Below are 13097 nucleotides of genomic sequence, written 5' to 3' on the forward strand. Positions count from 1 at the left end.
AAACACTTTGCACGCAAGCCCTTTGTTTTGGTATCGGTTAGATTTGGACTATTCTGGAATCATTTCCGTATTATATTCTTGTTAATTTTGAAATCTTTTTTTGATAGTTTCAAGACCATTGGGGATTACTCCAGAACTATTTCAAAGTTATATAATTTTTTCTTATTTATTATTATTGTTATTTCCTTTATGAATATTTGGGTCCGGAGATAAAAAGATGTTTTCAATTCTCATTTTTCAGGAAACTTCAAGAATAAACGCCTTCGAAACTCGAGCAGGATCGGATTTTTGTGATGCAGAGAGTGATAGTTTACGACTTATGCATCACAATGGAGTCTTCAGATTGGCGGTGTAAATGAACTTGAGCTGTTCGACTTTGCTGTTGCTCGAAATATGTTTATACTCAGCTTTAAGTATTAAGATAAAATGATTCATTAAGAACCCCATTTAAACATACAACCAGATCGTTCATGTTTCGATGGGCGGACATGTTTAGAGGTTCCGCGCGCGCTTCGAGCCAAACTCGAAAAATATATTGCAATTGGAGCATTTCGGACGCTATTACGAAAGAAGTGTGTGAATTCTACCACAACGCAGAAAAACATGGGTATGAAATTCGTTAGCTACTAGTCAACAGAAAAGCTTCCAATATTTACCAAACCAATTGGGCGAAAGAGGGAAGAATTCAACTCTGTGTTTACTGTCTAGAGAGTGCTCAAATTAGCCCCTCTGCCCTCATAGCGAAGGCAGCAATGAAGCACGTAAGCGATATGCTCATACAAAACCCACAATCTAATGAGACGTTGTATGCGGAGATATTTAAATATGGGAGAAAATAGAGTAAGCTATTGCGAAATCAACCTTCCAATTGGTCGGACGTTTGAGTGCGGCCTTAGACTTTGTAAGAGATTTTCGCTAGACCGTATAAAAAATGGCACACGTTACCACGTCGCCGATTTTCAAGTGTCTTTCGATAGCAAGATAAGTTGTTGCTTACATGCCGCTTAGTCCGAACTTGGCTTTCATGCAAAAACTTATATGGATTTGCAAAAAGATTACATTGAGCAACACAATTCCTACAAAGCTGGTGGGGTTGCTCAACGGAGGGATACATTTGAAACTAATCTAAAACAATATTAAAAATAGTGCTAGGGCAAGTAAGCATTAGAAGTTTTTTGAAGGCATCAACAAAGTTCAACGAATTAAGACACACTAGGCTAGGACAGAGACACCTGCCCGCAGCAGAAGTACAAGAAAGCCTTTGGGGAAACAAATGTCTGAGCTAAAGTTTTTTTTTTTTCCTCGTGGAGGAATAACAAAAACCTAAGCCCTAGAGTTTGTGGTTTTCAATGTACAAAGCATAAAAAATAAGTTAGATAAATGTTTCATGTCTTCAACGCTTTGGTAGTTTCGGATCCCAAGGTCGCGTATGATATATTCGTATGTAATATAAGATCATATTAAAAAAAAAAAAGTTCGCTTTTAACTTGCTCTCTAAAGTCAAGGCATTTTAAGGTTTGACTTTGTACATATTTAGTAAATTTAACGACATTTTTAGGGAGGATTAACATGGAAAATAGTATTCCAATCCAATCCCAACAATATCAACTTTTAAATTGTTATGTCAAGTTTTTTGTGTTTCCTATAAAATTTTAAATTGTAAGTTAAGGGTTTGTGAATTCAAGTAATGATACATTGTGTGCGCCAGAATGTATGTAAGTATACGTAAATATATATGCACTTATCTATGTATGCACGTTATTTATGAGCTTTGACGCAATCAATTCACAGCCACTTAAAGCTATTATTCGGTTGTTTGCCCATTTGATTGCTATTTGCCAGTTCGAATGGTCTTTGAAATATAAGTTAAAAAACAAGAATGTTGCGGTTTGTTGACCCCATAATGACTGCACTTAACTGTAATCTATTTAAGATTAAGAATTATTTTTATTGGCAACAATTCATCAGTATTTTATTGTGAGTTCCTTTAAGGCGCCCAACGCTTTTATTTATTGGTATGATCAACGCCCTAAGTTAATCAGGAGGGTGATGACTAGTGCCTAAGACCTACCTAATTATTTTCTATTTTTTATTATTGTTATTACTTAATGTAAGTTTTATTGTCAATAATACCGTTTAACTCAATATTTTTTATACCTTTCATGAACATGGAATGGTATACTAACTTTGGTCCGATGTTTGTACCGTTGAGAAATATATAGAAGATAGACTCACCATTAGGTATACCGAATTGATCAGGGCGACGAACTGAGTTGAGCCATGTCCGTCCCGTCTGTCTGTTTGAACGCTAATTCGTCCCTCAAATTTTTAGATATCTCAATGAAATTTGGCACAAAGATGTATTTTTGTATTATATAAGACGTTTGCGGATCCGGTAGGATCGGACCACTATAACATATATCTCCCATACAACCGATCGTTCAGATAAGACGATTTTGGTCATTCCTGCCGCAATTTAGAAAGTATAAACTTGAAACTCGGTGATATATATTCTAATATATCATATATATGTAATATATATCCCATACAACCGATCTTTCAGATAAGGGGTTTTTTTGCCATTTTTATTTTATATTAATCTTAAAAATCGTTTGGGTATGTACATTTGTTCACCATATATTTCTTATCTTATACATCCGATTATTTGGAGATTACGAACGGGATAAGATTATTGGTTAGCGCCTTTCCGTCCTTACTTGTTTTAAATTATTTTAGGTACTAGTCAACCTATATATTCCAAGTTTCAAGCTCTTAGCTTATCGGGAAGTTACTTAAATTTCAATGACAAACAGAGTCAAGCTAAAAAAAACCGTTTAAAAAAATACGTATTAAGCAGGTGTCTGCATTCAGGTTATGTTCGTGTATTACGTTTTCTGCCAACAGTAGATTGTTCGGTTGGTAGAAGTCTGTAATATTAGCGGTTGCGTGTTTATTTTCATTGTTCGCTTATTGTTACATGTTTAAAACTAATTAACTGTTATTGCTTCGTTATATGAAAACCAGTTGTAGAGATTCCAATATTTTGTCAGAACTAATAATTATTTTACCCAACATGAGCTTGAACACAGGGCTATTATAAGTTTGACTGCATAACAGTTGAACGTAATTGGCATATAGAAGTTGGGACATTTTCAGCGTCGAAAATTTATTTATTTTTGAGCCATATCCGTCCGCGCGTCTGTCCGTTAACATGATAACCTGATTAAAAATTGAGACCTTTGTTGAAATGAAGTTTGCTGGATTTTCTAGACCCATAATAAATTGGTATCAAAAATGGGCGAGATAGAAGGAAAACCACGCCCGTTTTTTCCAAATTTAAAATTTCTGAAAATGGCTAAAATGCGAAAGTTCATTAGAAAAGGTTGTTAAATTGATGTAACATGCTGAGACGGTTGACCTCCTGTTGCAAAATAGACATTGTGTAAAGTTTTGTAAGATGAACGTGGCACTACCCATAATTAGAGAAGGAAAATTCGGTCCCACAGTAGCAGTGGTGTATACACAGGGGGGGGGGGGGGGAGGAGGGAGAATTCTCCCTAAGAAATTTTCTTGTATTTATTCTATATTTGGCTTATTGGTAGCCACGACCGCTGCTGCTTAGACGTATTTTGCTTACGTCTGGCTTTAAAATACAATGACAATGTCTATGGTACGAGTATTCCATGAAAATTCGTTATTTCTGCGATTTTATTTATTTATTTGAACAATTAAACTTATAATAAAATTATAAATTTAAAGCTTATTTAGCACTAGCTGCTGGGGCTATCGGCTATTCGCGATTTTAAAATTGCTCTTTTTTATTAGTTATCAATGCCAATATATTTTAAATATATCACACCTCAACGTGTCATGAGGAAGAATTTTAAATAAGGAACAGCATGAGAAAAAAAATTCATAGGGTATCACTCCACCCTATTGAGCATGTTAACTTATTCAATCGGTATTTGCGGAACATTCGTCTCCATTTAAGAAGGAGTATTATGTACATATACTCTTATTTGATATATTCGGACCTCGTGAGGTAGTAACAAAGGAACGTGTTCCTAGTATTCTAAATTAACGGTTTATCCGGAACACTGCCCTAAATACTTAACGGAAAAGAGGTTTCCAGAATTTCTGAATAAAAACGTGAATACACCCCTTGTAGAGGGACCGCACAAAAGCTTAACTCTTCTGTCAAAGTCAAGGTCGGAATGTAAAGTTCTAAGACAATAAGTCATTTTCTTTTGTTTTTAAACGGTTTTATTTAAGTTGACTTGACAGGCTGGCTGGTTGGATGGCGGCACGAATTTTGTAATTGAAATTTAAGTAACTTCCCGATAAGCTACAAGCTTTAAACTTGGAATATAGTTCAGAACCCGATGACAATGCAATAATAAGAAAAAATTGCCGCTAGGTGGCGCAAGTATCGAGATATTCAGAAAAATCGTATTTTTAATCCGATTTGGCTCATAATTGGAACAAATATTACATACAGTCCGATAGAAGTGACATCAAAATATTTTGGAGTTCGAGGAGGGACAAGCATACGTTGCGCAGAGTCGGGTAAAGTCTTTGGAAGGATTATGTATTGAGGAATTAGATTGTAACAAATTGTCAGGAAAGTCCTTGCAGTAGTGAATCACTAAATGAACTAAATAGATCAAGAAATAATAGGCAATTAAATAAAGACTAAAAACTTGAAAATAAAATAATTAAAAAAAAAAATTTTAAGCTAAACGGTTTTATTGAAAACAATACTTACATGAAGTAATAATAATACTAAAAGCTAGAAAGTAATTAGGTAGGTCCTAGGTACTAGTCATCACACTCCTCATCAATCTAGAGCGTTGATCAGACAATTCAATAAAAGCGTTAGATGCGTAAATTTCTATTGATAGTCATATATAAGACCAACTGAAACCTAATCACATTTTAAGAAATTTCACGCGTCCAACGCTTTTATTTAATTGTCTGATCAACGCCCTAGATTGATGAGGAGTGTGATGATTAGTACCTAGGACCTTCTAATTATTTTCTAGCTTTTACTATTATTATTACTTCATGTAAGTTTTGTTTTCAATAAAACCGTTTATCTTAAACATTTTTTTTTTAATTATTTTATTTCTTGTCAGCTCCTTGCGGCTGCTGGGTAGAGTATCACCCCTTGCCAACTGCCTGTTCAAAATCGTCATATCTCAAAATAGTTTAAAAAAATGTCCTATTTCAGGCTTTGTCACAAAAACGTCCTACATAAAAAATAGATTGAAGAACGCCTTATCTCAGAATGCTCTTATGTTAAAATGCATTATGTTAAAATGCATTGAGTTGAGATAGGGAGTTTTTGAAACATATTTTGAGATAGTGTATTTTATAATAAAACTAGCTTTACCAGGCGCACGTTGTAACGCCCGAAATCGAATGGATGTTGCGTTATTTTTTCTGTTTTGTTTGTTGATAATTTAATTAATTGTTCTGTAAATTGAATTGAAATTTGTACACATATTTGGTGAAATTTTCTGTTAAAACATTTTATTCTTGTATCTTATTTTATATTATTGTATTGTTCTTACCGCTGATGATTGTTGCTTTGATTACATTCCGAAGAAGCATGACTGGTGAGCCAATTTTCAAAGTTGATATAAGCGCAGGCATTCCTTTTGGATATAAGGAGTATAGAATTTTATTTGGATAATTCATAATTTTATCTTCATCTGTAACTGTGTCGATCGATTTATATTTCGTCATTTCACCAGAAAATTGATTTTGAAAGCGACCATTGATTTTGTTAACATGATCATTTTTGGGAACTAAGATAGTTCTTTCGCATAGCCAAAAAGCAAAAACATTTAAGTTTCAAATTCTTAATTCTGAAATATGAGAAATTTCGTCTTGATCGAAGGAACCTCGAGCCAAAAATTTGGTGATGATCCAAGTATAGCAAACACGTTTTCATAGAGAACACACACACAGAATTTGATTTTTATAGAAGATGTAGATAGACTGAAGCTAAACAATAGGCATAACAGCTAAACTAAACAATGCAGTCAAACTTTAGGTGTTAAAATAACTTAAGTTAATACGGTAGCCATAGTTTTTCCCCATTCCACATTTTACTGGAGGTTTTAGGACTTAACGTCACATAGCTCCTTACCAATTTTAATTATCCTACAATTACGACATCCAGATATGTGCAGTATAATATATTCCATTTGTATGGTAGGTTCCATGGCCCCTTTTTCCCAATTCCATATTTTTTTTGGTGGTGTTAAGGATTGACCTCAAATAACTCCTTACTGAATTTCAATGTTCTGGCATGTATACCTTCAAAGTTATGCAGTACCAAAGATTCCATTTGAATGGGAGGTTCCACGCCCCCTTTTTCCCATTTCCGCATTTTCTTGGTGTTGTTAAGGATTGACCTCAAATAACTCCTTACTGAATTTCAATGTTCTGGCATGTATACCTTCAAAGTTATGCAGTACCAAAGATTCCATTTGTATGGTAGGTGCCATGGCCCCTTTTTCCCAATTCCATATTTTTTTTGGTGGTGTTAAGGATTGACCTCAAATAACTCCTTACTGAATTTCAATGTTCTGGCATGTATACCTTCAAAGGTATGCAGTACCAAAGATTCCATTTGTATGGGAGGTGCCACGCCCCTTTTATTTATCGAATTTATTTTTAGCCTAAAACCTTCCCGTTGATTGAAGGAACCCACAACCAAAATTTGGTGATGATTGATGTGTGGAAAATGCGTTTCCATAGCGAACACACACACACAGAATTTGATTTTTATATATATATGGCTAAACCGCTATGGGATTTCAAAATCAACTAACCGTCATCTCTCCTTCCTGTATCTTTCCTAAAAATTTCATTTCAATCTGTCGAGCCGTTCTCGAGTTATGGAGTGAAAATCAAAATGTCAATTCTTTTTACATATATAGATTCTAACGTACGCCATTCTTCAAACAAATTCTGAAGGAATGAACAAACCAACATAACTCTTTATCAATTCGCGAAATATTTAATAGAAAATGTATTATTTCCCCTAAAACCTGTTGGAATTTACAATATTGTTATCACTACTAATATAATACTAAAGGTAAGTTTCTACTACAATTTTCGCTGAAGGGCATTGAATTATTCCCCGTTTTCCTTACTCCGTAAAAGTAACCCGTCCAGATTTTTCACTTTGAGAGTATCAAAGCTCTGTCATCTTTGGAGAACAAACCTCTAGTAATTGAACCATGAAAATGTTATACGTTTTGACAAATTTTCCGGTTTTATTTTTTAGATTTTTACGTCTTTTAAACATTTTCGTGCGTATCAAACATTGCGAGGATAACGGCACAGCCCTAATGAATACATACATATATTTGTTTAAAAAGTGAAAGTGTTATATTTTTGTCAAGCATTCATATATGAATATTTAATTAATAACAAATGACTTTCATTGCTAAACTAGAAATTTCATTGCTACAAATATAACTACACAGAATGTAGCTTATTGTTTTTACTACAGCAATTCAATTAAAATTTTTTAATTTAGATATTGATCGGAAATTTATAAAAATGCGTACGCTATCTAAACAAAATTAATTATTACCATTACTGCGAATTCACAAAAAATACAAACAAAAACTGACAAAATAAAAACAACTTGGTAAATGTGCATATTGCTGTTTTCCATTAGAACAATTAAGGAAGCGTAAGTTCGGGCGTAATTGATCATAATATACCAATATAGATATTAAGAATACATTTAAATAGAACTGTTCAGAGCTTTAAGTGATATGAAACCTGAAACATATGCAAACATTGTCTTCCGCAAGAAGCTATAAAACAGTTACGGTTACATAAACAATATTTTATATTTAAATTTAGTACCTTTTTTCGACTTTGATATAAACAATTTTATGAATATCTGAATTTAAAGGAGCGAACGAAAACAATAAATTTTTTTTTTTGTACTTTGCACTACCATAACTATATTTGTTATAAATTAGCGTGCCATATATATATTGCGACTGTTCTATTGGTCAAAAAAAGAATCACGTGGTTGTTAACGAGTTTTCCTAAATATGATACTAAGAACCATAATTCTGCAAATTTGCAAAGTTATACTAACGGCTTCTGAAGATGCCAGTGGAGATTTCGGGATTCTGCTGACCACCTGTCTTCTGCTCCTATATAGATGGGCCTCGAGTGAGTTAAAAAAACGTTGAGAGAACATCACTTCATGCAGGGTAGCAAGATCCTTCTGGCCGGAACTGGATGGCAGGAGGTCTGTCGCAACAATTGCGTTCACTAAGACTCACCTATAAATGGCTATTCGGGCTTTGACAGGAAACTGTCTAATCAAAATCGATGCGGTGGGTGTCAATATACTGGAAACCCCATATTGCTGCAGCTGTATGGAGGACGATGAGGTGGAATCCTTGATTCACTTTCTATTTGACACTTGGATTTCCGGAGGATTTTTTCCAAGCTATATCATACATCACCATTATTTTATGTGGTATCACATTAGACCCTCATGCTACCAGGGCAGCTACCACCTTATTAAACATAACAAATAATAAACCTGATTTTTAAACGGTTAATAATAATTTGTGCGAAGTTGATGCCAACAGCTATTTGGAATGGATGAAAATTTACAGAAATATCAGTTGAATTGACATGTAATTTGGTTGATTTTGCCAGATTTTTTTTCAGTGTACTTACTGATTTGATCCATTTTTATACTCAGCTGCGCAGAGCTCACAGAGTATATTAATTTTGTTTACATAACAATACCCCGTAACAGCATAAGCTAATCGAGATAGTATAGACTTCTATATCTATATCAAAATGAAAATGATAGAAGAAATTCATTTAGCCATGTCCGTCCGTCCGTAAACACGAAAGCTTGAGTAAATTTTGAGGTATCTCAATGAAATTTGGTAAGTAAGTCCCTTGACACCCATCTCAGATCGCTATTTAAAATGAACGAAATCGGACTAAAACCACGCCCACTTTTTCGATATCGAAAATTTCGAAAAACCGAATAAGTGCGATGATTCATTACCAAAGGCGGATAAAGTGATGAAACTTGGTAGGTGGGTTCACCTTATGACGCAGAATAGAAAATTAGTAAAATTTTGGACAATGGGAGCGACACCATTCACTTTTAAAGGAAGGTAATTTAAAAGTTTTGCAAGCTGTAATTTGGCAGCTGAGTATGTAATGTTCGGTTACACCCGAACTTAGCCTTCCTTACTTGTTTGATTGAAAGTTGTTTTCATCCGTGATCATACTACACTACACGGGCCCTGTTTTGTGAATCCTTCGACATCAATATATATTTTTCACACTTCGAGCAATACATATATGTTAAAACAAAGCTTTGACCTCTTTCAATTAAAAATAATAAGTGTCTCATGTTATTTGTATGGGAAACGGCAATCGCGATAGGGCAACTGTTGACACTAAAAACAAAAGCTGGCATTTTTACAGGCTAACTCTATCGAATCCTGAACGATAATTTCAATACAAGGTATAATTCATTGCTTTTAATTTGGCCCACCTCATTGTTAACATTAACTTTTTTAAGCTGATTTATTTAAACATGACCTATTAAAAAATTTTAAAATATTTTATAGAAATTACATAATTTTCAATTGTCTTCTATTTACAGCTGAAATGAACTTGCAACCTTAACAACAAATATAAACATGATCAGCCAAACAGTATTACTGCTAGCATTTTTTATTTTGGGTAAGTAAAGATTTTATTAAAAAGTTCCTTATTTAAAAAGTACCATCTACAAATAAAAATACAAAGTTCCTTATCATTCAGACTGAAGAAAATAAATATCACTTGCACCATATAAATATTAATGAAATGAAAAAAGTAATAATTATTTTAATATTTTCAGAGTAAGTATCCATTGGTAGGTCTTATATAAGAAACATAATCACCCTTTATCAAAATACGGTTTAATAGACTTTGTTGGCAACTCTTTATCCTTTAGCTTTTAAGAGCCCTGTTATTCAGAATGGCTGAAAGCTCAAAAAAGAAAATATTTACATATTCATACCATAAAATATTACTTTTGCAGCTTTTTACAGCTTTTACAAACAGCAAAGCAATAAGGTAAACGCTTTTATATCAACTTCTGCTATATATGTAAGTATATAAGAAAGAACATATGTATGTAAGTATTCGTATGAAAGCACATAACTTTCATACCAACATGTGAACAGCTCATAACGTAATGTAATGGCTTTCAGATAAATTTAAATAAAGTTTTCAAGTATGTTAAACGGTTTGTGAGTTGGATGTTGTACGTATTTCTATATAAATATATCAAAAAACATTGCAAAAAGCTCTTTAAGCTCAGAAGACGTTTTCAGCACTTGTTAGGGGCAGGCTTTCAGTTGGCTTTCTATAATGGTGTAAGGCTTTCAATAGTGGAACACAATCGCGCAAGCTTATACGTTTGTAGGTAACATACCATTGTGTTTTATCCAAGGGTTGGAAATAACGATAAATTCTTCATGATTCATTCCTGCTTTCGGAAACTTTTGCTATGATATATCTTTCGTGGTATAAAAAAGTGGTGAGTCTATACATTTTGTTATACATCACCTATTGTCTAAATCAAATCGAAGCACGAGCTAATGTTAAAAAGCTTGGTAATGTAAATCTGCATTTAATTACAGTGTAACACAGTTGTAGTGAAACCAAATTAGATTTGTATACTCAATCAGTATTTCTTGCATTCATCACACCTCCACCGTAGAAATTATACGATTCAAACAAAAGGGTGTCCACATTAAGGTGATTGCTTTGCCGGTGGTTGGAGGGTTAACCTCAACTACATAGCTTCCGTCTATATGTTTGAGCGGTTTAGGTCCACGCCGTTATGCTGTTAGGAGAGCGGCGGGATATCGGTGATCAAGAAATAACAGCCAGGGGATTTATTCGCTGCCTCGGAAAGTAATTGCAGATCCCCATAATATCAAAAGTTAAAGTACGGATGGTATGCGTGATGAAATCGAAGGATACGTTGCGCCTTCCGCACCCGAATATACCGACACACGATTGGAAGATACTTAAAGTATCTCGGTCTACTGAGGAGGGTATGCACAATATACAATGAGGCGGGGAATATATTGTAGAGCAGCTTGGGTAATAATAGCTCAGGCAAAACTTATCTGCGATCCAGGAAAATAAATTTCAAGGATACAAATCGTACAACGCTAGAGTCGATCACAGTTGAAAAGCCCCTGAAAGCTTTAAAAAAAGGACAGGAGGAGGACGCGATAGAATTGATGAGGAAGTTATTAGAGGGCGACAAACAGTACGTGATGCTGTGAGTCTTACAGAGGAACCTCGAAAGCAACATTTACGCCGCAGGGAGAGAATTCCTAGGATAGCAATAGTAATATGCAAAAAAAGGCATAGGTTCAGGTACTTGAAAGCCCTGAATCAAAAGGGAAAGAGGAGGACGTAGTTGTAGCAGCAGTGGTGTTGGAGGATGACAAAAATCGCAATAGTGCAATGAGTTTTACAGATAAGGCTGCAATACAGTAAAGTAGCGTTGAGGGAACTCCTCCTAACACTTGAGGAGAACTCGTTTCACTGGAACGATAGCTCTCGTCGAGTCTAAAAGTTGTTGGGCTCAGCGCACACGCAGTTGGCGTTTGCTATGAAAGGGTCCATATGGAAGGGTGAAAGCTGAAATCGTGGTAAGGAAGCAGGAACGCCTCACTACAGTACTGCGGACATCGCAGTGCTCAAAATCGAGCAGAGGAATAAATAAGCACTTAGTTTCGAGTCCTACTATATGGCCCATACTACGGAGGCACCAAAGGGGTGTTCGAGTCACCGCCGGATTCGTTTGGTTTTGGAAGAAGAAAGGCGCCAAGGGCGGTTAGTTATAACTGCGTATTCCAATGAGCACCACAATGCGTAGGGAGTAGGTGATACTAATGATAGGGGTGAGTCTCTATCGCCGGGCCCAAATGGTATATTCCTCCCATGCTACAAATTTTAAATTAATACAAGACTAAATCTTGTGCTACATTCTGGGAGAGTGGCTCGTATAGTTTTCCTACCAAAGGCGGGAAAATTGGTCATATTTATTCCAAAAGATACAGCCAAAAATAGTTTAATATGTTTATCTCAAAACCTTTGCTATAGATATATGTATAAAGTTCAACATGGATAAAACCTACTCTCCTTACCAGCTAGATCGCCTGCATGCTAAACTGCAGTAAGATTGCTTCATAGAGGCGGCTTTATGAGGGCACAAAGGGTGGGATATTATCACATCTGCTGAAGACACTGGTCATCAACCAACTGCACAGGTGGTTCGATTTAGGACCCGTTAAACTCACTCCGTAAGCAGATGACGTAGTACTTGTCGCAAGCAAGCAGAAACTGCCTTACAATAATTATTCCTTTAATAACTGGCATTTAAATGTTGTTTATTAAGAGCTCAGATTGGCGAGTGCACATGGTAGACCAATCGGGAATGGCGTGGACCCAAGTGCGGGGCTGCAAAGTGTCGAAGATCATGTGCAGCTTTTACAACCTTAGGCTAATAAAGTTATTGATGTTATTACAAAGACAGGACTGTATACTCATGACGAATATTCCGACTAGACACTGCCTTCTGGCGTTACATGCTTTAACATTAGTCAGTGATAGCGGATGTAAGAAGTGCGGGTTGGAGGAGGAAAGGATTGATTAGGAGAGATACGGTATTCAGGTCTAGAAGCAGCAAGTGGCCTAGGTCCTAGAAAGTTTCTGATATTTGCCTAGAGGACGGAGCTATTTTACAACATAGGTCCTAGTTTTTGATAGGGTTTTTCAGTTTAGTCGTTAAAAAAACTTCTAGTAGTACTACAGACTCATTCAGTATAAGTGACGTCTTCATGGGCCGATCAGCTCAACTGTGCCTATACTAAAATGTCATGTTCGATCTATCCACATAACTCCAAACGCTACTGTGAAAGAAACAAAATGTACAGCATATCTACTGTGTGATTATCACAAAACATAAATCAAATTTTCCTTCGCAAAACTTTTTTCAATTTCCTTAA

At 35.2% G+C, this 13097-nt stretch overlaps 1 protein-coding gene across 3 annotated transcripts in view; it reads left to right on the top strand.

Moving 5' to 3' along the window:
- Positions 1-13097, top strand: part of Gfrl (Glial cell line-derived neurotrophic family receptor-like) — a 590185-nt gene that overhangs the window by 89177 nt on the left and 487911 nt on the right. For 2 of the 3 annotated variants that reach the window (XM_067762822.1, XM_067762821.1), the window contains one exon: positions 9683-9762. In XM_067762822.1, coding sequence (XP_067618923.1) covers positions 9720-9762 — 43 coding nt within the window. In that variant the 5' untranslated portion in view covers positions 9683-9719. Of the gene's footprint in view, positions 1-486; positions 608-9682; positions 9763-13097 lie in introns of those variants that run through there. The other variant, XM_067762823.1, reaches the window with a different exon arrangement.

This window comes from Eurosta solidaginis, chromosome 1 (assembly GCF_040869045.1).
Source record: "Eurosta solidaginis isolate ZX-2024a chromosome 1, ASM4086904v1, whole genome shotgun sequence".
In the NCBI taxonomy this organism is placed as follows: Eukaryota; Metazoa; Arthropoda; class Insecta; order Diptera; family Tephritidae; genus Eurosta; species Eurosta solidaginis.